The sequence below is a fragment of the Pyxicephalus adspersus genome, chromosome 1 (assembly GCF_032062135.1).
Source record: "Pyxicephalus adspersus chromosome 1, UCB_Pads_2.0, whole genome shotgun sequence".
Taxonomy (NCBI): domain Eukaryota; kingdom Metazoa; phylum Chordata; class Amphibia; order Anura; family Pyxicephalidae; genus Pyxicephalus; species Pyxicephalus adspersus.
Window position 1 is genome coordinate 146853638 of NC_092858.1, and position 26296 is coordinate 146879933.

General features: G+C 37.5%; 1 protein-coding gene across 3 annotated transcripts in view; it reads right to left on the reverse strand.

The window, feature by feature from the left end:
- The window catches only part of FLOT2 (flotillin 2), a 49504-nt gene that overhangs the window by 12744 nt on the left and 10464 nt on the right, over positions 1-26296 (reverse strand). The window contains exons 2-9 of one of the 3 annotated variants that reach the window (XM_072430394.1): positions 22394-22475; positions 14580-14670; positions 7176-7299; positions 4083-4201; positions 2552-2665; positions 2355-2474; positions 2050-2264; positions 249-432 (exon numbers count right to left, since the gene is read on the reverse strand). In XM_072430394.1, the coding sequence (XP_072286495.1) occupies positions 249-432; positions 2050-2264; positions 2355-2474; positions 2552-2665; positions 4083-4201; positions 7176-7299; positions 14580-14670; positions 22394-22475 (1049 nt within the window). Of the gene's footprint in view, positions 1-248; positions 433-2049; positions 2265-2354; positions 2475-2551; positions 2666-4082; positions 4202-7175; positions 7300-12036; positions 12128-14579; positions 14671-22393; positions 22476-26296 lie in introns of all 3 variants that reach the window. The other 2 variants (XM_072430377.1, XM_072430386.1) reach the window with 2 other exon arrangements.

Genomic DNA, 26296 nt, shown 5'->3' on the forward strand with positions numbered 1-26296 from the left:
GACGCCACCCGAGTTTAAGATCCGTCGGGCAGGACGCCGGATGCGATGGGACAAGGTAAGTGTTTTTTTTATTGCTTTTAGCTACCCCAAGTGTGACGCGGGGGTTACCGCTTTTTGCATGCTTTTTTTTTTTTTACCCCCAGCCACACTTGGGAATACTGCCAGGGGGTTAATGGAGAAACCTAAACAAGGCTCCAAATGTATACAATTTAACACTGCCACTCAGCACTGCTGTGGTGACCCATTACCTGAGGCAGGCTCTCCAAAACAAGAGCCATTTTAGCAGCCTCTCCATAATTCTGATAAGCTCCAGCCTTTAGCTTCATCCTTTCAGCTTCTGCTTTACCAATAGCTTCAATAACCGATGCTTCAGCTTCTCCCACTTTTCGGATCTTCTCAGCTTCAGCCTGGGCAGTGAGCACTTGTTTTACTCTTTAAAGAAATGACACAAATGTCAAATATAGAAGTAGATGTCTGATCACAAATTATAAAGTGGAACTTCAGTTCTTCTTTAATCAGTGTTTTAACTAAATATTAATTTTTTTTTCTAGCTGAAAGGAAAATATGGTTTAAATTGTAAAAGGGTGATCTTTTGTCTAAGCATAACACTGCTCATTTTATATGTAAAGTATACTGGTTCTATTTATACAAAAAAAGAAAACGAGGCATCTCCTGGTCATAGCAGACCTTGAATTACAATAGCCAGTAGACCTAGAAAACTTTTTTTTTTTTTTTTAATAACTGCTAACACACTATTCTAATTAGCTTTGCATTTATGCATTAATATTTAGGTTACCTACTACTGTATTAGCCATTAGGTGCACAATTGAGTCAAGGTAGGGAAGGGGTTATGTTGAAAATTAAACACTTAGGATGCTTACATCCGAACCTATCACATAGCAGAATGTTGGGAGAAAGTTGTATGTAACCATAGTGAAAACTAGTTAAACTAAAACCATTTTATTTTTTTTTAGAATGAGAACGGAACGATGTCTTTATATCTAGAAATCCTTTTCCTGTCTGTATGTAATTAGGATTTCGCTGCAACTCCTGTCCTAAGGACATACCATTAACTTTGTATCAGACAGATGCGTTTGTGGCAACTCTCAAACATTCAAGGATAAGCACTTACGGTTTGAGAAAGAGACTAGCACTGGCTATGGTTAAATGGACAGGTTATCTGCCCGATAACTTCAAACTCCAGGGACACAGCCCGCCCACTTCCCTGAGCCTGTGATTTGTACAGGGGACATGGTACACGGTTGGCGACCATTGTTTTAAAGGTTATCTAGACCCAAGGGAAAATTGCAGCTTAGATGTTATCATCAGATGGTATCTGCAAAAGTTTATTTTCAGACTAAAAATTGTTTTTAGCAGGTAAAGATTATACCTGTTGATCTTGCCAAAATGTAGGACTTGTTACTTCCTATGAATTCAATTCATAGTAGAAAATATAATCTATATTCCTATAAATAATCTTTCTTCCTAGATCTATTATATCTTTATTAAAGGCTACAAATTCCCCTCTGTAATGGAGATCAAGACCTCTTTGTCTAGGTAACAGTCATGGCTTCCGTTATAGATACAGTGGAAGAGTTAATGTTTTGGATCTGTGTAATTAGAGGGGCTGCCAGATGAAAATAAAGGACAAAAGCCTGAAAAAAGAAAACTAATGCTGACTGCTTAAGTTGTAATATACACATTTTAGTTTTTAGGTTTGGATAAGCTTAAGCCAAATATTATATTTAGATATATTCATTTCTACTGGATTGTAAGCTCTTCGGGGCAGGGTCCTCTCCTCCGGTATCACTGTCTGTATTAGTCTGTCATTTGCAATCCCTATTTAATGTACAGCCCTGCGTAATATGTTGGCGCTATATAAATCCTGTTTATTAATAATAATAATAAAATATTTGTTTGGAAAGGTCAGTATTTACATCTAAGCATCTTAAAAAAAAATGCATGGTATTCTCATTCTTGCACAAATCTTTGGAGATGATCAGTGTTTTAACAAACAGGGATGTAAAGATTAAGAAACATAGTACATACTTTTCTCCTTCAGCAATCTGCTGTATCCTGTATGCCTCGGCTTCTGCAGGTCTCCTGACAGTGGCGATAAGCTCCTTATCTGTACGTTGAATTTCCTTCTCCTCAATATCAATCTGCTTTTTACGCTGCACTACTTCAATCTCAATCTCTTCCTGACGAATTTTCTGCTGTTCTTTAGCTGCTTGCAACTCGTAAGCTAGCTGAGCCTCTGCTTTCTACAAAAGAAATGAAAAAGATGTCAGTGCACCAGGCAAAAAAACACTAGTAAAAGAAAAGAAATCCCCAAATTAAATGTTGTACTTGACCTTAGTGTTAACTTCCTGGCTAAATGCTGCTTTCTGAAGTTCAAATTCTCTTTTGGAATCAGCTATTTTGGTATCAGCCAGGTACTTGATATCCAGCATTTCTTTCTTGCATGTGGCTTCCTGTAGGAGAAATAAATTATGTCTCACCAATGTAGAATCCCCAACCAATATATAGTGTTCATTATCCTATTACTCACTCTAATGCCCGCATCTCTTTCAGCTTCAGCAACACCGATATCAGCATCTCTTCGTACAACAGCAGTCTGTGTCTTGCCCAGGGAGCTCAGGTATTCAACCTTGTCATACACATCCTATAAGGAAAAAAACAAAAAATATACGCCATATAGCAGATCAGATATCCTGGCAAACCAACTCTCTGGTAAATAGTATACATAAATAAATAGTATACATAAATACAAAGTCTAACAGCTGTTTTTTGCTTAGTAGAATGATTTTTTTACAATCAGTCTACTGTGACACAAGGGACTTTCTGGTAATTTAGTTTTCTGCAGTAATAATACTACCAGGGAAGGCAGTTTCTTTAAAGCAGGTGGATAATGGCTGTTTAAATTTTTACTTAAAATCAATAAAAAATGTGGCAGCATAAAAATTATGCAGATTTAGACTTCAGTGCAAGATAAAAATAAAGGCGGTATATGCATTTGTTTACTACTCTAGTAATTACACATTTAAAAAGAGAAGGACAGGCTAATCTCTATAGATATGCTTGTTACAAAGCCCCACACACACAGCTGTGTGAGTTAATACATAATAAAAAGTAAAAAGAGCAAAAAACAAAGAGATGGTTTTTTTAACTTGGCAACTCAAAATCTATTGATTTCATACACGTAAATATTACAGGTAATTGTTACAGAATAATTGCAAATAATATTTCTACAGAAGGTAAGTAATCACAGTTGGTTCAGACCCTTTTTATGAGTTTTGGATACTGACCAAAAACTATACATATAATTTCTGTTTACTATACTATAATATATATATAAGTTTCTATTTTACAATACATAAAATTTCCTATAGAATCAGCATCTTGGAGAAAAGAGCTAAATGTCTCTCTTTCCAGACGCCTATTGGCTTCTTCACGGGTATTTAGCTGAAATAGGAATTGATTAGCAAAAATGGTTGAGTGGATTCCATTGATAAGAACCAGAATGATAAGGAAGTACAATATACCTGTATTACAATAGGGATTTCCCTAATAGGGACCTGGACTCGCAATGCAGTGTGAAGAACATGCAGCCAGGGGCTGCCTCTGGCTGCAAGCCAATAGGTGAAAGGTGTTAGGAAAGAGACATTTAGCTCTATAGGAATACTATAGGAAATTTGATGTATAGTTTTTGGTCGGTACCCTAAACTCACAAATGGGGCTGGACCAACTGTAAATTCTTACCTTCTATGAAATTATTGCACTTTTTCTGTAACAATTACCTTTAATATTTACGTGTATGAAATCAATACATTTTAGGTTGCCAAACTTAAAAAAAAATCTCTCTGTTCTTGCTTGGTTAATTACCAAATCATGAACACCCAATTGAAGCCAATTAAATGTAAATATATTAACACCTTTTAATAAAAAAAAAAATAGCTGTGTTCAATTTTTGGATGCTCAGCTTTAAAAAATGTAGACCCATCTCTGCCATCTCTGCATGTAGCAGTGATTTTTTTTTCCTTTTATGACTCCAAAACACTAAATTCTAGGGAATTTCTCACCTTGATAGTGAAGCTTAAGATCTCAATACCCATTCGACCAACATCAGGAGCAGCCACCTCACGCACCAGCTTAGCAAATTGATCTCGGTCCTGATAGATTTGCTCCACTGTTAAGGTACCTGAAAAATACAAAGCACATTTATATTATGTTCCAATCATCTAATCCTAAAGCTTAGTTTTTCCTAGTGTAATTAGAAGCACAAATAAATAACTAAACCTGATAAAAGACTCCATCAGGGGGATGTAATAACATATACTAATAAACATATTGGTATTAAAACATGTAAAATTAATTACAGAGAAGAGAAATCTCTACTAGTTTACTGTAGAGGTTTAAAAGGTATAGGGTGATAAAATCCTCCAACATCCAAAGAAATATGAGGTAGCAGATGGATTTGGTCTTACATTTTAAAAGGTTCATTTTTGAAAATCCAAAACAGAAATATGGGCAGTTCAATGATGTATATATAGATGTAAGTTTATTGTTTTCCATGGGAGAGTCAAAAACAACATTAGGTCTGAGTACCTGATTGAAATAACCCATGATAAGAAAGTTTGTTAGAAGAGCTACCGCCATACATACATAGTGAACTGAATAGGTATCCATGACAGCGCACACAACCATGGATGTAAATGAGCAGATAAAGGTCAATCCCTCCATTGAGAATTAAGAGTTATTATGGTGAAATTGTCAGCAATCAAAAGTCCCATAAATGTATTGTCTAAAGGCTGGAACCAACCTGCCTGCAATGTATGTTTCCTAAACTCAAAATCTTTTCCTGTATTCCTAGGGAAATGCCAAAACCAACATGCATGCTGTAACCGATGTCCTAGCTTTGGTCTGTATTTAGAGTTAGCAAACCTGAATAGTGTTGAGGGAAAGGGCAACTGACATCAGTTGGCAACGGACATTCCCTGGGTGCAAAGAAGAGACAGATTTGGGCAGGATTCTTTGTTCAGGTAACAATCTGTCCATTTTTGCTCCTCTGCATCACCTAGGCTTTCGAAGGGGTCTTCAAGTGGACATTCAACTGACAATAAACCTGCACAGTCCTACTGCTGTCACAGTCGGGAAACACAACCTATGACATGCCATGAAGTCACTGTTTAAATATGTTAGGTAAGCATGTAAACAGAAGAAAGAAGCAAGAGATCAGAGGCACTAATATGCAACAAAGTACAAAAAAGAGTAAAAACAACTACTTTATAAAATTTATGGCAAATATTTTTGATAGATAGCCCTTTATCCATCTAAATATATCTGGGTTGGGGTTCACATCTATCCTATTATTTGCTTTATCTTTTGTTTAGCTTTGCAAACTTAGTAAATAAGGTGAATGAGGAACAAGCAACAAAGCAGACAATAATGCTTTGTAAAAAGTCTCATTGCCACATGGAACAAATCCAGTGTGAGCTGCCATAGCCAGGTTTACTGTTTATTGTTATTCTTGTTAGACATAATCCCTCGGTTATAAATATAATTCAAACCAAAATTACATTATCCTCACTAAGGCAAACAAGAGAATGTACACCGAAGGTGATGACCAAGTCTCCCTATACTATATTTTTTTCCAATGACTTAATGCTCCCTTACATTTACACTTTGAACTACAGGACCCCAGTGCTTCCAAACCCACAGTTACATTATTTAAAGTCTTTACCATCTTTACTCTGAATTTAACGCTAAACTTCAAACACTGTTTGTATTTTGCCTGCTACAATATTTGTATTCCACGGATTGGTAAGATTTACACAGTGCAGCTAATTAATATGACCACCTCTGATATATTTCAGTTACACAAAACTGAAAACTAGTGTGCGCAGCCCTTAGTGTTGCATTGAACAGAGGTCACCCAGCAACACCAATTACCTTTTGCACACCCAATGTACTAAATATAACTGACCAGGTTGTAATTTAAATATTTAAAATTTATAAAAATTATCGTATTATTAAGCAGTACATATCATTATAAAACTAGTCCCCAGACTGCTGAAGGTGCAGGCACTGTGCAGAAATGAATCCTCAAATTTCACAACAGGTGCACTTAAGTCTTTTATCAAGTAAAAAAAAATCTCCACACTCTTTAGGCTAAGTACACACGTCAGATGATTCTTGTCCGATATCAGACAAGAATCTTGTGTGTGTGTGCAGCGCTCGTCATTCGTCACCTGAACGACCGTCCTGGCGGATCCACGGACGAGGAACGATTGTAATGAAAGTTAAGAGGAGAGAGCGCAGCCCCGTCCCCTCTACATATAGCAGAACGGTGATGTATGTACAGTGCTCGTTCATGCACCATGCAGTCGTTTGTTGTTGGAAAGGATTGTGAAAAATCCTTTCCAACTACAATTAAAGTAGTTCTACCCTTTAACATGTCAAAAGCTCAACACAAACGAGGACGTGTTAATGAAGCACATTCAAAGCATACTTTGCCAGGATGCTTTGCTTCAATTCCAACTTGGCATGCTGCAAATTGGCAGCATCCATGAAGACTGCCAAAATATATTAAGTATATTTCATAAGGTTTACTTACTTTTAAAACTGTGAAAGTACAGAAAACTTTTGTAAAACTGATGGACTACAGAACTTGGCCCATCCTCTATCCTTCCCCCTCCACATTTGTTGTTTTTTTTTTCCAGCACAACAATGCTGCAGTCTTTACCACACAAAACAGAAAATGAGCTCTGAATGATTTTGTACTCCCACTGATGATGTCACATGGAGTATTGAAAGTTGCTTACTGCTAAAGGAAGTAAAAAACAAACAAAAAGGAAAAAAGAAGGGTAGAGGACAATGCCTAAAAATTCACCTAAGAAATATTTTAAAGCTTAATTATTCTTTAAAGAATCTTAATATTTTATATGAAGGTTTTAATCCTAAAAATCAGTTGTATTAGTTTGAAAAGGTAAATTTAAAACAAGAAGAAAGAAGTAAGAAAACATAATAATTAACTTGGTGTTTAGCCAGGCTTGTTAATTTATTAGGTCCTCAAATCAATGTTGTGCAAAATGCAAAAAAGCTATAGGTTCCCCATAACCATAATAAACCAAGAAAACTTGTTTAAATCAAGTAAAAGAATGTGTAATTTGTACCAAGAATAGATCGCAAGTGACCCTCCAGGGTTTGAAGGACAACATTCTTTATCTCCATGGCATTCTTTCCAAGAAACTGCTCACATGCCACAGCCAGGAGTTCTCTCTCTGTCATGATTTTCACCTGAGGAGGAAACAAAATAAAATAAAAACACATTAAACACACAATTGTATAAATGGTTTCCAGGACATCATATACATTTCCACATACATGCATCTAAAAAAAAGCTTATATTCCAAGTCAAGGTAAAAAACTCACGAAATGTGTATTTACATAAAAAGCAGCACCATAGTTTATAATGCGGTCTACACAAAATGGTTTCATTAGTTTATTCTGAAACAGACTGCAGACCCACCTAACATTTAGTACCACAGTTGGGATTTGTTAATACAGGTGGTACAGGAGGTGAAGCTGCATATGTTGGCCAAAAAAGAAAATACATCCCGAGTTTCAGTGTGCATTAATTTTAAAATCCTGGACAAACTGAATATTTTTTCCCTAACAGGCAATCTCTAAACATTGGGTAACTAATATAGAGTAAGGATACATACACACGTCAGATGATTCTCGTCTGATAATCGCCTCAGAGCTGATATTCGACGAGAATCTGGAGTTTGTCCACGGACGATGCTTAATTGTAATGGAAGTGAAGGGGAAAAAGCACAGCAGGTGCCGCTCCGTCGTTCTCTCCCCCCTCCTCTCCATAGAGTAGAACGGTGATGTATGCACAGCAGTCGTTCATGCATCGTTCATTTTTTTTTTCGTTGAAAAGAATCATGAAAGATCCTTTCCAATAACAAATACTGAATGTGTGTACGTCGCCTAACCTTTTATAGACTGGTGCTAAGTTTTACTAACTCATAATCATGGCACCTTTTGTTTTTCAATTTTGTGTATTTTTCAGGTACCTTAAAATAACTCCTAAAAAAGCCAATCAACGACCTACTGAAACGCACAGAAACAGAACCAAAAACAAACTGGTGTGAGAAAATTTTCATGCTTAAGTAGCGTTTCCTCCTTCATTGTTAATAGTGATGGGAAATAACGTTTAGCTGTAGAGTTGAACTTCTCATTATACCCTTGTCTAACAGAGACACACAAACTGGACTCTGGAAACTCCCAACTGGTCTTTAGCTGAGAAAACACCATGGAATTTGCTTGTAGGAATTCCATTGGTCTTTTTCTGACTCAAAAAGAGCTGACCTTTCCAGGCCTACAGAGGTGGCAATCTACTAACAAAACAGGAGAGATCCCATTAAGGAGTTCAATTACTTTACTTTTTATTGCAAAGATTTTTTTCTTCTGTTTCAATTAAACTGGATTGTGCTCTAAAACCTTTGGGAGGCATATGACCATTTGGGGAATTTTAAGGTTTGGTAACAAGTTGAAAACAATATTGCCCATTGTTTAATTCCCCTCAAAAGACATACATGAACATGCCATGCTGATACTAGTCAGTCTCTTGTTTGAATAGCAGGGAACTCGGTTAGGATAAGTATACTTACAGTCTTGATAAAAGGAAAGCACACCCTCTTTCAATTCTAAGGATTTGTATTAGGACATAAGCACATCAGTCCAACTTTCAAGCATGTTGGTGGAGGGGTGATGACTATAAACCCCTCTGTATATTAAAGTATTGAGTACAGAGTCAAATATGAGGTCATCTAGGTGACAGCTAAAACTTGTCTTGCAAGTCTTGCAACAGGACAATGATCCCAAGCACAAGAACAAATCTACAACTGAATGGATAAAAAAAAAGGGTCTGGGTGTTGCAATGGACCAAAGTCCAGACTTAAACCCAAAGAAAATGCTGTGGTGGGACCTTAAGAGTTGTGCATAAAATATTGTTCTCAAAATTCAATGAAATGATACGATGTTGAAAAAAGGAGCGGCCTAAAATGTATCTACAGCATTACCGAAAAAGACAGTATGCAAAAAATGAATACTTCAAGCTAATGCTAAAGATAGTTCTACACGCTCTTGAACCATGGGGTGTACTTAATTTTTTTAGATATGTCTTCTCCATGGGTTTGGCTTTTTTTTAGTTAAATAATGACAAGGTAGAATCTGTTGTGTGTTTTACATCTGAGGTTAGATTTAAACGATTTAGAACCTGCTAAAAACCTGATGATTTATTTTTTATGTCCTGATAATTAAAATCATAAAAGTGAATGCGGGTGTAGTTTCACAAGACAATATAACTACAAAATTAAAAATTCATAAATAGTGTTGTAGACAGACAAATATAATCTGATTGCAAATGCATTGATCAAACAGTTTGACAGACACTGAACTTTCAGCCACAGTTTGTAATTTTTTTTAATACATGGTGGCATCTCATTAATGTTACCTCGGGCACATATTAGGCTAGATAAGTTCACCTGATGTACTGTATATTTCGTAGTCTGGTGTATCTCACTGATCTCAGTGATATCTCAGTATATTTTATATTGGTGATAACACACTGCCAGACAAAACATTAAAACCAGTGATAGGTGATGTGAATAACAATCTCATTAAAACGGCACCTGTTAAAGGATGGGATATATTAGGAAGAAAGTAGACAGTCAATTCATGAAAGTAATGTGTTAGAAGCAGGAAAAATGGGATCTCAGTGACTTTAAGGACACATTGGGCCCAATTTATTAAAACTCTCCAAGGCTGGAATTGATATGCTTTCATCAGTGAACCTGGGTGATCCAGTAAACCTGGAATGGATGTCCTAAAATAATTTGTTGTTTGTTAGCTAATGTTTTCAAACCTGGACCAGATCTATTGCAGGTTTGCTGGATCACACAAGTTTACCGATGAAAGTGTACACTCTCCAGCCAGAGATTTAATAAATCAGGCCCACTGTAAGCGCTAGATCATCTTTGTGCCAGATACCATCCCCAGGGCTTGTTGACAGGTCAGTCATTTTGATGGCACAATGGGGCATACAGTACACGAGGAGTGTTAATGTTTTAGGCTGATCTGTGTATATATTAGGCATATTTTTATATTTTTTTTAAGTATTAACAATAAAGAATATATGTACAAAACTACTATACTTGCCCTTTAAATACACAAGCAATAGTTTTACCTGACAAAGGTTTTTGCAATTCAGACAATCATGTGATCACACACTTTTGCCGCACTGCACTGCCAATTGGACAACGTTTTCCTATTCCAGCTTCAAAGCTCCTTGTGTCACTTTTCTTTTCTGCTTTATTCTATGTCCAATGAATCAGCATAATCGCACGGCTAATTCATTGTGCAACAAACAGGATGATAATGAGCAATGCAAAGCTAAAGTAGGAAATAGTGGTAAAGTTCTATCTCCACCTCACCTTTTACCAATACCCATACTTATGTAGGCAGGACTGTCCGCAGAACATTCAATATTTCAACTGTGTATTTAGTGGAGATAAAAGTTTAGCCTTAAATGTAATTTCATTCTTCCAATACATAATTCTACTTTTTGTAGTAATCAGAAAATCTGTAATGTAAATGACATTTTTCCTAATGCAACAACAAAAAAAATAAACAGCACACAGTGATTAAATCTGCAGCTAATACAAAAGGCTCGCTGCAGTAATTCTCTAATGTATTCTCCAGAGGATAAAATTAGTTTCATTCCAATATGTGATTCACATTTCTCCAGTAAATGGAGCTCCTTTATGTAACTGCTTTACACTGATGAGCAACCTCATGGATTAAAGAAAAACAGACAGTTCATGAAGGACATTCTTAATGGATGACATTGTAATACGGTGGCTGAAAATGGAAAGATTTAGGATACACTTATTTGTGTCACAACTGTTGCCTTCACATAAATAATATTAAAGTTTGCCTAAACATGGCTGGTAGTCTACAGCTGAGGTTTGTACCTTTTTTACATGATAAAATTTTTCTAATAAATGAATATTTTTTAGAAAAACCACAGGCCCAGGCCATCACCCGAGGTTTGGAAAGGTTTATATCATTATCTCTTGGGCTTAATGTAATTGTCTGTATCATCTAATGATAAAGCACCTTTCTCTGAGAAAGAAAGTAAACCTGTGGATATGTTACGGAAATTCAAGTATTTACCAAGCAATAAATATGGTTAAAGGCAAGCCCTTGCTGACCTATGTAGCTGCAGACACTGTGGAGCCAGATTTCTTTAATGCAGAATCACAGAGGTGTCTTTCAGAAGCAAAGCTATTTCTGCACCCCCTTACCAGCAGTGACTCAGAAATCTTCTAATCTGTATACATGGAGCAGCTGATGTCAGAGAGGGAGCACAGCTACTAACATTGAGACTTTAATGCTTTGCTTCTGTTGTGACTTTTGAGAATGAATTGTTTAACTGTGTCTGCAGATGCAGAGGTCAGTGAGAGTCCATTAAACGCTCATTTACTGCTGGTTCAGAATATGTAAAAGTTATTGTAAGTTTTAAGTATAGTGGGCTCTATCAGATAGATAGAACTCAGATCTATCAGATTTTTGTTGCTATTCCAGGCTCTCTAAAGCACATTTCCTTAAACATCCTCAAATATCTAATGTGCACTGAGGACATATCAGGAAGTGCTCTCAAACTGTGGGATGCACTTTGGCAAATGCAAATAAAAGATGTGATTTACATTTATTATATTCCTGCAATCTAGGATCCTCAAGGCCTGCAGTTAAACCAGCGCCAAGGGTATGTACTACACTTCATTTTTAGTTTTCATTAAAATATTTGCGTGGCTTTCAAAACAATGTTTGCAAATTTTATTGATGCAACTATGAAAGGTTTCAGATTCTGTAAATGTAGACCTGGAGTGCCAATTTGTCTTGGCACTGTTGGTTTCCATCCCTGGAGACATGCATTTCCAAATCGATCAGCTGTTACAGTACCTGCGCCACACCAGTGACGGTTAAAGCTACACCTTCAGCGGTCTCTACGTCTTCACACCTGGGCTGTAACGTCATTATCTCTAGGGAAATCCTGTCAAAAAGGTAAAAAATTTGCAGATTTTCCAGTTTGCCATCAACAACTTTACACTTCCCATAGATCTCCTTTCCCTTCTAGCCCACAGTCACATTGTACGCAATGCTCAGCTCAAATTGTTTGTTATCAGCATAACATTATTTCCTTTTTTTAGGTTTAAATGCACCAGCAGCAAATACAAATGAAGATCATTTTATGTGAATTGCCTATCAAAAATAAAAACGAAGCAAATTAATCCTCTTACACTTTATTAAAGGTGAAATTAGTAATTCCAAAATGGTTGCTAGAGCTGCAACAAATGGTCTTAGGAATGGTATACAAGTTACTAATTTATCCAAGAATAAATATACAAATAAAAAAATATTTCCCTTTCATCTACATAGTGAATTTAATTGCCTGACAAAATTATGTGATACAACGGGTTTTCTGATAATGCTGTCTAAGTGAACTCCAAAATCAACACTGCAGGAATACAAATTTTAAACACTTGTCATCAGAGCTTGAAACTACTACCCCAAAATCACTATCCTAGACAAGTGACATTTTAAGGAAAAACTCCCTCCATGATCATAAATTAATGAGTGTCCAGCACCATAAGCAACTGTTCTGACAACCTTTAGTCTTATCAATAGCATCTCAAATATAATGCACTTCTAGTGTTTTTTTTCCTATACAACCTTTATGCTCTCCACAACACAGAAAATTCTAACCGAGGTAAGGAGTCCGCAGAGTAAAGATTTTGATGGATCAGGGAGAGATCAAGATTGGCAGGACTGAGTGATTAAATACGTTTAACTGCACTTTCAAAACTATGAGGCAAAATAGGATGAGCTAGCCAGAGAACTAAATGACTGCAATTTGCCCATCCACCAACAAATACGGCTTCTGAGCGCTCAGTCTCAATTAACACGATCGCTCATTGTCAGCCATGTGTTATGACGCAAAGGGTAGTCATTCGTATCTCCGTACTTGCAAAGGAACTTGGAAATCTGGGCACTAATCTCTGAACCTTTTCAGTTGCTATCAGAAGGTAACTGAAGTGCAGGCATAATGGAACCACTCTCAGGATAAAATGACAGAAGATGGTACCATAAAACTACAAGCTTCCCCAGCTAATAAGGATTGGGGAGACACAGAGTGAGATGTTAGTCTATCATGGTAAAGATTATATTGATCAAAGCAAATCTTCTAGCCAAGTGATTTTAAACTAGTGTGCCGTGAGAGATCTTCAGGTGTACCGTGGGAAATTATTTAATTACCATTGTCAAGTGTCTGTGCTGTAGTGACTGGCAGAGTAATGTAATACTCTTCCATGTCAGTAGGTGGCAGTAGTTCGCTTAATTGCATTGTTTTTTCGTAGAGACAAGAGAGTTAGCTACAGAGTGCCATTTTGTAACATTTTTAAATTGTGGTGTGCCCCAGAATTTTTTCAATGTAAAAAATGTGCCGTGGCTCAAAGAGGTTGAAAAACACTGTTCTAGCCTACCTAACAGACTTTGGGGGGTTAATGATGGTCCTAGTTTAGGTTAACTGGTTTAAATGATGGTGGCTCTCATTTAATCTCAAGCAACCACAGCCTCTATGGGGAGGACAGCTCTGAATTGAGAGAAACAACTCCTCATTTATTTAATTTTTAGTTTTTTCTATTTATTGTTTGTTCTAAGTAGGACAATGAAAATCTAGGAGGAAAAACTAATGTGGGGTGGTCTTGGGCTACGTACACATGTCAAATGATTCTCGTCTGATAATCGCTTTAGGGCTAGTATCGGTTGAGAACCTTGAGCGTGTACAGCGTTCGTCCGACATTGTTCATGGATCCATCCTGGCAAATTTACAAACGACGAAAAATCATAATACAAGTGAAGGAGAAGGAGCGCAGCTGGGTGCCGCTCCGTCGTTCTCTCTCTCCCCTCTCCATAGACCAGAATAATGCTGTATGTACAGTGCTTGTTCATGCATCTTTCAGTCTTTTGTCCTTGGAAATGATTGTAAAAGATCCTTTCCAACGACAATAATTGAACATGTGCACCCAGCCTTAGTGCTATGGTGAATGGTGTGCCTTGCACTTATCAGTGTTGTACAATAATTACCACCTATACCTAAAAGAAGATTGAATCAATTTCTTAGGACAGAATGCACATCGCACTTTGCCTTACTTTAAGGAACAATATGAACTCAATTTTAAGAGATATTTTGGTTGATCTCTTTTAGGATTACATTTAGGATTGCAAATTTTGTAAGAGCTTCACATTACATCCAAAAAGTGACTGCTGGACACACAGGGAAAGGGGATATAATGAATAGGAAGGAAAGTTCAAAGATTAAGGCTGGAAGATGTAGAAAAACGTGGTTATTATTGTTAATGAGGGGTCCTCTTGCCGGTGTAGCTGCTAATAATGAAACAAAAAAGGAAACGAAGAGCAGAATTAGGAAGCCGGAAGTTGATTACCTGTGCAACCCCCGTTATGAACAGAGGGACCCCCTCCGATGTCTCAATATTCTCGCAGCGACAAAGGATGGTCATAACCTCCAATGACAGTCTGAGCAGCATTAATGAGGGCAGCAAATACACAAAGTGGTTACTAATGAGCAACACACACACCAACTCCACCAAAGGACAGAAAACAGTAGTGTAGTTAGTATGATTCTCCTTTTTTCAGGAGGAGCATGCAGTGTCCAACCAGAGCTCCAAAGTGGGTTACTATAGATGCTGTTCAATAGTGTAAGAAGCAACCTACACTACTCTGTGACTGCAAACCCTTTACAACAATTGCACATCTAGAACTGGCTGGTATTATAAAATTATGTAAAGTTGACAAAACAGCATTCAAAGTTATATGGCCACTGTAGTCAAAGTACGTGTAGGTGAAAGAGGTTATGAATGACAGTGTAACATATGCAGAGGAAGCAGCAATCAAGTTTATGCACAAAGTATGTGTGAAACCACAAGCTGTCAGTTCTGCAATACATATGTTTGCACTTTCACAAGATTATTATGTTTTTGATAAAGCTGTGACATGTGAGCTGGTAGTTCTGAAATCAATGTTATGTGTATACTGTAAAACGGTTAACTTTACATTCAGTCTGACAACCCTTTTCTTCAAAAGGCCAAAAACAGGGTTACCACAAAGTATATCTGAATCCAAAACTTGTATTTTCTTTGGGCAGAGTAGGCATGGGTGTATTCTAGTCACAGAGATTTACCTCATTTCTAAAATTGTCATTTAACATTTATTAGAAACCGAACACACGTTCTGGTGAGAACAGTTTAAAAGAGGATTTACAGATATTTTTCTGTCTTTATAAAAAAAAATAGACAAAATCAGACAGAAACTAGAAAAAAAACATATTTTTTAAAGATATATTAAAAATTGGGTCTGTTCCTGCACACATCCCCAATTCCCCGGTTGTTCTATAACAAATGCGGCCTTGTCATTTATATAACCCTACGTGCCGCCTGTCCCTTCAATCTGGCCAGAACCCCTTAAACATATATGCAAGCCAATTAGAAAGTGCAGGAGGCATGCTAGAGACTTGGGAGAACTCTAAATGTTAGTATAAAGTTTAGTTATAAGGAAAACTGTTGCAGTCAAATAGTGTTATTAAAAAGTATACATTTTTTCACTTCATTTTAAAACAGTAGAACAATAGAGAAGTCTGTCATTAAAATTATAGACTGCAACATTGGCTTGAAGAATGTTTTGGCATAGATAAACACTGTAGTGGAAATAGCTAGCCTTAAACATCTATTTTCTTGACTACTACGAGAGTTTTTCCTTCCATCAAAAAAAAAAATAAAAAAAAAGACAGGAAACAAAAGAGATTCATTTCCCGATCTGTTATTTGAAATTTATTTGAGATCCGCCCAAGCATACCAGAATGCCCAGGAATATATTGTTGATAGGACAGCTTAAGTGGGCATACAACTTTGCAGTAAACAGATTAATAGAGAAAAAGTAAGAAAAAGAAAAAAAAAACATGGGACTTCTGGTATCATCTGGTTGGTATTGAATTCTGATATTTCTCCCCTTGTCAAATCTTTAAAGCACTACCCAGGTGTCTACAAATTTACAATGGTTTGAGGAGACATTGGCTTCAGTCAGATGGGTGTCAAAGTGGGCAGGGCTACTTGCAATAATTTTTTTGCTCCCCATTTGTGCCACAGCTATCCAGTAACCCCCATTTAGTCTTTCTACTGTCCCATCCCCTATACTTTTTCTAGCTTCCCATTGCCCCCTGTACTGTGTCCCAGCTTGAGAGATAGCAGCCTAAAAGGATCAGAGGATGAGAAGAATAGATAGCATAGAACTTTAGGTCATCTGCACAAAAAGAAGCGAGAGGCTGCTGCCTTTTACCTTCTATACCAAGCACATCACCGTCACTAACAATGCTGGGGGAGGAGGTCATAAAGCTAAAACTCTAAAGATCAGGTAGTAACTTCGTCATGGCAGAATAGCCAGTGCAGAATGCAGAGTAGAAGCCATGCTACAGCTAATACATATTGAGGTAACAGCAAAAGAAGAAGCTACTGGGCATGTGACCCAGGGCAAGGGCCTGTATGTGACTAGAGACGCCTGGTTATTATGGTGCATTTTCTATGTCATGTAATTAGAATGTCCAATGTGGAAACATATCTGGGGAGGGAACTACATTCAGCGGAGATCAAAGCAGCCGAGTTTACTAGGCAAGTCACATCAACAAATCAAAAGGCCATTTCATTTTGTTGACCAGGAAAATTGCATAGAATTGTTTTATTTTGTTTCTGTATTAAAGACACTAAAGCAAATAAACAAAGGACTAAGAAAATATAGCGGCATAGTTAAAAGTGCACCTAAGCTCAAAATTTTTTACTTTACATATGGGGGTAGACAACCCTTTATTAAAGTGCAAAAAAAAAGACAGAATAGGAGCGCAACGCCTCCCGGGAAGTAAAAATTGCTGATCTCACGCATGCAGAGTGAGATTGGCAATCTTTTTCCCCATCTACGTCACCTATCTCACACCTGTGCAGTGGGTGATTGGGTGACGCAAGAAGAAGAATGAAGGAGGACCGAGAAGAAGAGAGAAGATGATGTTGGTGCCCGGCGCTTCCTCTGCACTAGGCCAAAGACGGATACCAGGATGATGCACGACCCAAGTAAAGAAGCATCCCGACCTACGGGATTGAAGGTGTGGTTTTTTTTTATCTTGGGTTTAGTTACGCTTTAGGCAGGTTATATAGGAAAGTCAATCAAAGCATTTAGTTGCTAGTTACTGTTGAGTTCGGTCACAAGTAGGGGCTTCCACCCACCTAGAGTTTCCAGCTTAAAAAGATTTCTGGGTTGAGCACTGACCACTATGCATCTATTCCAGATTCACCTGATGATTCACCTGATGTCAGCCACCAGTGTGGAGCAAAGTTCAGGTCTTGACTAGTACATAATACACTTATGGCACCAGGTTTACCTACAGAACCGACACTCTTGTGTATTGCAAAATACCAGCCTTGTGGATGTAAACATTTGCAATCAGTCGAGAACATAGAGAAAACAGCATCTCTTGTGTCTATTCTGAGCACAAGACCAGAAACGCTTGGCAGCATTTGATCTTTCTTCCGGTTTCCTGTTCCAGTAAGGAAGGAAAGAAGAGGAACTCTCAGCTCAGACTGTAACAAAGTGAAATGGGAAGGGTTTGCTTGCCAAAAGACCAAAAAAAAAAAAAAAAACAATAATGCAAATATATGCCGATTAGCCAAAATATTAAAACCCACTTAATATTGCGTAGGTCCCTCTGGTGCCTTCAAAGCAACTCTACAGAGAGCAATGCTTCTGGAGGTGTCCTGTACACCATGACATAGCATCAGTTCCTCCAAGTCACATTCACTGGCCCTCCTCCTTCCCATAGTGCGTATGGTAATCTCATGACCCCTGGTAAATGATGCACACTAACTTAGGGCCGGGCCATATTCTTCCCCTATGCCATGCTTCACTCACATACTTATTGCAGGTTGCTGTTTTAGCCATTTTACACCACCCATTGAACCTAAAAATGCCACCTTCAACATAATGGGTGTGTTTATGTGTTCCAGCTCTTCAATTTTGTATCTATAATGACTGGAACATAAAGAGTTTAAACATCTTGACAATTCTCGAACCCATCTTAGCATTCATTAGCATTCTTAGCAATCATTCCCGGTAATCTGTTCCTATTCTATTAGTATAAAACACTAATTATTTCCCATCCCTGCTGCCCCACAACAGGACTTAATGGTGCAAACATGTAATGCACAATAATGTACAGCAGCCAAATATCTTCCATTAGCCTGATTGAGTTAAAGATGCCTACAGAGAGAATGTTTGCTGGCTGAACGCTCTTGGGGGTTAAAGCAACTGTCCAGTATTGATATTTTAGGATAATTTTTGTTTTCTATGTCAAAAATTATGTGGCGCTCTTCCTTCTCCATAGGTCAAAATGGGAACATCTTGCAAATGTGACTAAACTAGTTTGTGCAGTGAGCTTTTGTAACATTGACTGCTTTTATATTCCAATGTTAAGTTAATAGGAAGCTCGAAATGTTTGAAGGTTGAAGTCTGTTAAGGCAGTAAAGGAAATAAACATTTGTTGCACAGTTATTAGATAAAGGTTACTGAGTAGAGTATAATTTTACAAGCCTCTAAACTCACTTTATAGGAGTACAGTTCGCTATACATCTAAGTAATTTCCCGTTGAATGTGAAATGGACGCAGTTCACACGGGTTCATCTTTAAATGCTGTCTAACGCTTAAAAATGGAAAATAACACAAAGTCTCAAATACCAAAAGAATCTTTAAGACATCTCCACTTTTATGTATTGTTGCTGGTGCATTTAATAGGGGATTGAGGTACTCTGGATCCGGTAAAAGTATACATATCAGCAACATGATAACTGGGTTATTAGTTGCAAGTCAAAAAAAGAATATAATATTCTGAGCATGATTTAAGATGAAAATGTAACCAGTTTCCTTTTAATTTACTTCAATCCAAATATAAAATTCCCCAAACACTGGCACATAAAAACAGTGTCTCTGCTTTTCAAGAAAATTCCAAAAGATTCAATAATAATATCCTACTTAAAGCCTTTGTTTTACAAAAGGGTCAGTCCAACCAAAACTAATATTTTCACTTTTTTTTTTTTTTTTTATTTTCACGCTTGACAGATAAATCACCTGAATCCAGTTAGAGACCTCTGTGCTTGAATCAACAGATCAGAGAAACTATTAGCCATTAGGTGAGGGTTCTACTCGCTTTTTAGGATTTTTCATACTAGTTAGGTGGTTCAGCCCCCTGACAAGCAAAATCAGCTGTGTCAGGGAACAGAGGTCATAATATTAGGTACAACGTTAAGGCCACGGCTGCCCATTGCTCCCGAGGCATCCAATCAATATAAACATTCCTTTAATTCCATTTTTAACAATATACAGAAGTAGAATGTACTTTTCATACTCTGAAATAAACAAACTGAACCAAGAACCTTTGCGGAGGGAATCTTACTTGCTGGAGTCTCCAAGAGGTTACAAAAAGGCAGTACATAATTAGATTTTACTTATTTTTAAAATATTACTTGTGGATGGACTTACCCTTATGACAATTAGGATTTCATAAGGCAGGGTGAACTTCAAAATAAAAAAAGTAGTTCTCTAAGGAACAAATATTTAGTTATGGAAGGGAGGGGGTTGTAATGCATTGCAGTGAGCACTACAGTGTCTCTTCTATTTACATGTATAGTGTATGTGCATTCCACTTTAATACACACATACAATTGATGCATGACTAAACATACACATTTCTGGACAAAGTAATCGGAACATGCACCCCTAACTGCACAGGAATGAAGGAAAAACGTGCACCAACTCTCGAAAACCGTTACAAAATGTAGTATGACAAGGAACGTGTGAAGTGTTTGTGTTCAGTTTGTTGGGATATACTTGACTACAGCAGCCCTTGTACTTTGCCTGGTTGGAAATTGAAACGTTTATTTGCCAGTTCACACCCTATAAGCCTAAAAATCTTTAATATAGGCAGTTGGAGTGAAAATCAGACCCCAAACATAATTCATCTTTAGCCTACAAATGTACATTCCAAACCACTATAACATAAAAAGTGTTTACAGTAAACTTTGTCATTCTGTTTTCAAAACATGGTATGGAAAAGAGTAATAAAACCTCCTCCTACAGGACTGGCATAGCTCTTCTAAGGGCAAAGTAAGCACTAGTGATGGTAAATTAGCTTGGCAATTTTACAAAGTGCAGAAGTGCCATCTTGGAGCCCTGAAATCCACATTACATGGAATATACCCGGCTTTCAGTACATGCCAGTCAGGTTTCTGGGTGCCCCCTGTAATCTGGGATCAGAGTACTATTGGAGAACAATAAACTGGTTTACTGAAGAAACTTTCTGTGTCTACTGAGGTTCCTTCATCACCAAGTCAGTCCTACCTCCTGGTAACATCAGGAAATGACATAGGCAGTGCCAGTACACACAACCTGAAGGAATGCTTCAGATATCTAAAAATCTACAACCATGAAAATTCTCATTTAAAATAAAAATTCTACTTGTAGCTCTCCACTTTTAATTAAAGGTTTAGCTCTAAATGGAGTTTATGCTTAATGTAACATTTCAGCTTGAAAAAAATAAATTGTGCTAACCCACTTCTAATAGAGTCTCGCGGTGTGTGACAATTGAGGAGTAAGACTGTGCAGAGATGCTACAAATGCAGCCACAAGACATGCAAAACATGAAATATAAATTGGTAGGAAACTCTCCAGTCAACAAGCATGTTTGTCTCCAAATATTCTTCAGCAGATATGACTTTAGTAAGCCCATCATAAGAGGAATGTCAGGTCTTGCCAGGGTTAACCTCATACTAGATGACCAGGATTTGATTTCATACCAGAAAAAAAAAAACATGTAGAATAGGAAAATCAAAGAAAAGTAAGAAATCAATCTCAGTATACTTGTTACCAGGCTAGCCAGGTAAGTAATGGGTTTAAAAAAACTCAGCAATGTCAGCTCATATATATGGCTTCTTTTCAATAAATCCTTTTTATGAAAAATTCTGTCCTGAATATACAGCTGCAAAGGAACCTTACAAATCATTTTAGGAACTGTGATACAAAAAGGACCAACAAGGTATCTAAGATCTTAATAACTGTCCCACAAACCATATAATGAAATCCTGAACCTTTGAATTATTCAATTTATTAAATTTATGGGTTAAATTGGTGGTGCGTCAATCTTCTATTTCCTGCACTATTTGCTATGGTATTAATTGCCTGAACATTACTACTCTCTGTGAAATGGCTCTTCTTCCAACTTTAGTATTGGCTGTAAAAGTTCTTGCTGGGAACCAACTGTTTAGGTAAAACTAATAAAAACAATTCTTGGTATGGGACAAAGGGGGAAGATTTTAAATCTTTACTACCCAAAATCATTTTCATTTTTTTTTCTACATAATCAAAAAAGTAGAAATTCCTAGGTTTCTGTCAGGACTACTGTGTATATATTCCTGAATATCAGCAGAATGAAATCATTATCATCAACCCCCAGTGGTTTCCCCAAAAAGAGCATACATTCCATGCATGCCAGAGAAGGAGAACCTAATTATGCTTTAAGTGGCCTATTTATAGTGGAGAGTGAATACCACAACCCGGTCATTGCCAGTGTGTACTCTACAAAGTGCCTCATGGAATTATCCCTGCATTGTGCTGCAGAAAAAAAAGTTTATTTTAATGGCATAATAATATATATGTAACAGTAAGGCCATATTGAAGCTTTATTCTTGGGGTCCAAGTGATATCTGCTTCTATTTTACAGTAATCGGTCTGCCCTTATAATTTATTCAGAAAGAGGCAAAACAATTTTCTGAAAAGAAATAATTAAATATTGTTGACTGGAGAATGTACCAAGCCGATATCACGCCAAGGAAACACAGAAACATATTTTCTTTCATAAGACAACCTGGCACATGCAGTGAAATACTTGGCATAATCAATTTAAAGGTGCAAAACTTGTCCTATTGATAACAAAAGTCGGACTGTGCCAGGAAATTGTAACATAACTTTGTTCATTGAGGGATGGTGCATTTTTTTTATAATAGAAAGACAGTTGCATGAAAGTTTGCACCTTTAAAATATATTACATTATTGTAATATATATTACAATTATTGAAAATAGAGTATCATGCACAGCCATAACCACACTGGTTTTGCAGACACTGTGGTTTTAGCTGAGAACTATATCACTTACTTCTGAGTATCGGAGATGCACCACCAAGCCCAGGCCCATCCTCCATAAACATACTGTTTAGAATCAGAGCCACAGCAGCCACCTACAAACAAAATAGAAGGAAACAATGAGAAAGGAACATGAGTTACGCCAACAAATGAAAGTGAATGTATTGGTCAGAATATCTGGAGATAGATCATGTGCAACACACATACTGGTATAGGTACGTGCTTTGTGTTCAGGCTACACAAATAATTAACTTATCAATGTAAACCTGTACAAAAACCAGATAATTCTAGAAGTAAAGCTACGTACAAATGTCCAATGGTTTTGGGCCGATATCGGACGAGAATCTGGCGTGTGTACAGCGCGCACTGTCCTGGCGGATCCACGGACGACGAACAATCCTAATGCAAGGAAAGGGGGAGAGCAGGCAGCTGGGTGCCGCTCCGTCGCTCTCCCCCCTCCCCTATCTATAGAGCAGAACGGTGCTGTATGTAACAGCACTCATTCATGCATCGTGCAGTCCTTAGTCGTTGGAAAGGATCGTGAAAGATTCTTTCCAACAACAATATTGCCTGTATGTGTGCAGCTTAAGAATCAGTCTGGTGTGAAAGGAGCCATCTCCCCTCCTATTGTGTGTTACTTCACCCATCTCCTAGATTGTAAGATCTTCAGGGCAGGGTCTTCCCTTCTGTCTGTCATTTGCAACCCCTATTTATTGTACAGCGCTGCGTAATATGTTGGCGCTATATAAATCCTGTTTATTAATAATATTAATGTCATATTTACCTGACTAAAAATATATACGTGTCAGTTTTTTTTTTTACCCCAAGAGAAGGAAATTCACACAAACTTTAATTTCCTTTAACGGACAAAGGTTAAACGTTAATGAAGTCACATCAGACATTACACAATTTCCCTACAATATTACCAGAACCTGGAATTTCCAAACACAAACATGTGACCTTACTGTGCTGCAATTGTGACATAAATAGAGACAGAGAATAGAGTTCTTATAGTAATACAAAAAATGTAAAACTAGTATGATTTTTGCTGCAGGTCTATAAATAATAATAATAAAAAAAATCATACATGGTGCTTTAAACTAACAATATTCTACCCTGGCCCATTTAGTCGGGCATATTACCCAGCATTTTTCAGTAACCACCCGGCTATTTTTGGCTGGTTACTGAATTGTTGGGATCACAAAACATGGGCTGCCACCCACCTATACAAAAAATTCTGGGAAGAATAAGGCATTAATAAAACATTTTCCCAATATAGATGACCGCCTATATTTCAGTAGGCTTTAAATACATTCAGGCTGACTGTTATCCGACCAGAATGAAGTTTGTTTGGTGCAATAATATGTATTACTTTACACATTATGCTAAAGCGGAATCAGGAAGGTCATTATTGCAGACAGGCGATGGACAGGCTTCTGTAATAATTCCTCCTACCTGCCTAGGGATTTGTCAAAAAAAGCTGAGATGCATGTGCACAGCTTCGGTTGTCAGGATACTCGGCAATTTCTGGCTTCCCCTGCACGTCAGACATAAATGAACTCCTACGCGCCTACCACATGAGTTACGTCATTCTGGCCTGTTCAACCAAGATGCCCAAAGATTGACTCAAGAAAGAGGAGAAAAAATAGGATGGTGGTGCCCTGAAAGGAACAGGCGAGAAGTGAGGGTTTAGTTCCCCATTAAGGCAGCCAATTAATTATTATGCTGCCAACAAATTTCTTTCTAGGAAAGCAATGCACTGCAACCCAGAGTGTGTTGCAATATTGCACAGAGGTGCCATTAAACATAAACCTGCATGGTGTGGCATGGAGTTTTATGGCAATGCAAGGGTCTGACCCTGGCCTTAGAAGGCAATGTCACTGCAAACAGGTGAAGAGATGGGTATATCTCTCCAACTAAAATTTTCACTTAAAGCTGAATAGCCCAAACACACAATCTCTGTTTAACCAGTCTGGAGTTCTGGATACCCCTGCCAGGCAACATAGCTAGTCCTAGACCTCTCTGGAACTACACTATATGTAGGCAATACATTCTGAGTAAGGGTCCAGTGCAGCATGTGGAAAAAAAACTTAGTAGTTATGTATTTCTGAGGCCATTCTTGTATTCTCCTTAACTAAAAATATTTCCAGTGTTAGGCTGACAAGCACTGTAGAAGGAAAAGGCTCCAAATGGATAATAGTGCTGCCATCTCACTTCCAGTCTGATTGCTGTGAATGAGAAGAAGACATCAAGACGAGGCTTTCAGCTTTAATATTTTACCTACACATTCCAGAAATATATATATTTATGCCATATTTACTAGCTCCACGTCAGACTGTACCTCTTTTTTACTGCTTATTACTTTCTTCTTTTATTGTAAGTTTTACTGTATGCTAAAACTGCTTGCTCTAAAGCACAGCAAGATTATAAACTTAAGAATATAAATACAAAAATGTTTACATTTAAACATTACTGGAAACATGCACATCTCTAACAGTGGAATATAGTTTTTGCAGTCTGACAATTTATACAGCTCGGAGCAAACCTGTACACAAGCTGTGAAGGAATGCGCCTTTCCCCAATAGAATGTAAAGGAATGACAGTTATGTCTCCAAATAAAGGTGTATATCCGTGTTCTCTGTATAGGAGGATTAAATCTACAGCTCACCATTATTCTTTGTACTGTTTGACTGCTCAGAGAACAAATAAAATGAAATCAAATTGTTGGTGAAATTTCAGTTAGCTGATGGAAGATTTCTCAATTATATAGGTCAGGACCCACCTACTAAACTCCTTAATGTACAGACACAGAAAAGAAAACCCACATTAAAAAAATTACATCTGCATTCATTTTCCCTGTGTCATTTCCTCTTCTACTTGTATTTTCCTGTATGAACTTTTTATTTTGGGCATAGAAGTTTTTGCTGCCATGATGTGAATAAAGCAAACCATTAAAAGATGTAGAACTGTTCACAAATGGGATTTCAAACTAAAACAAAAATAAATCCCACACTAAACATATTTAAGAATGAGATTTAACTTGACAATATTTGCTGTGTTTGTGCCGACACTTTAGTCATCACAAAAATGCTAAAACATGGCTAAAGGTTTTTTGTTTTCAACATGGACAAGAACTTTCAGGATGTCAGGGAACCCCTTGAATAATTATTATATCCACAGCTCACAGTATAATAGTGTGCATATGAATAGGAAGAATGCCCCTTACATCTCTGACCTGTGGGAAGAATGTCACCCTTACAGACAGCCATAAAGATCATTGGTGTCACTTAAATTGCTCTATGTGTAGTCAGGCAGACAGCCAAACCCTACAAAGTTCCAAGCGCACAACTTGACAAATCTCAGCCTCAAGACTAACATTTCTAAATAAATTGCAGGTAGCTTTTAAATGTTTGCACAAATGGTACTACTGAAAAGAAAAAAGATGGAGTAAAATGTCCCCTGGCCAGCTGGCTCCAAAATTGGTCAAAAGCCCATAGTTCTCCCCAGAGGTTTTTAGCCAGTTGCTCCGCCCGGCTGATTTGAATACCCCGCCCAGCTCTTGGCAGCTCTCATGATTGCTGCCGTCCAGCACACAGTTTAGCCTTCATGTGAAGGAGACACAGGCAGCCCTGCCCCCATCTCATAGCACGAGCTCTGCCTGTGAAATGTATCCACCTCCAGCTCTGCGTGTGAATTCTGCATCCTCACAGCTCTGTTTGTAAAAACCTCCATATCTCCTAATATGTATGTCACAATGACCTGTAATTTTCAGGGTGTACAGGGGACCCTCATAGATACTAGGTATTACCATTTCAGGCCCCCAGATTTAAAGAATTTCAAGGTATGGGGGTCACAAATGTAAAAAGTGAATGAAAATTGAACTTTGGGGTTGCTGTTTCAGAGGAAAGTGCAACTA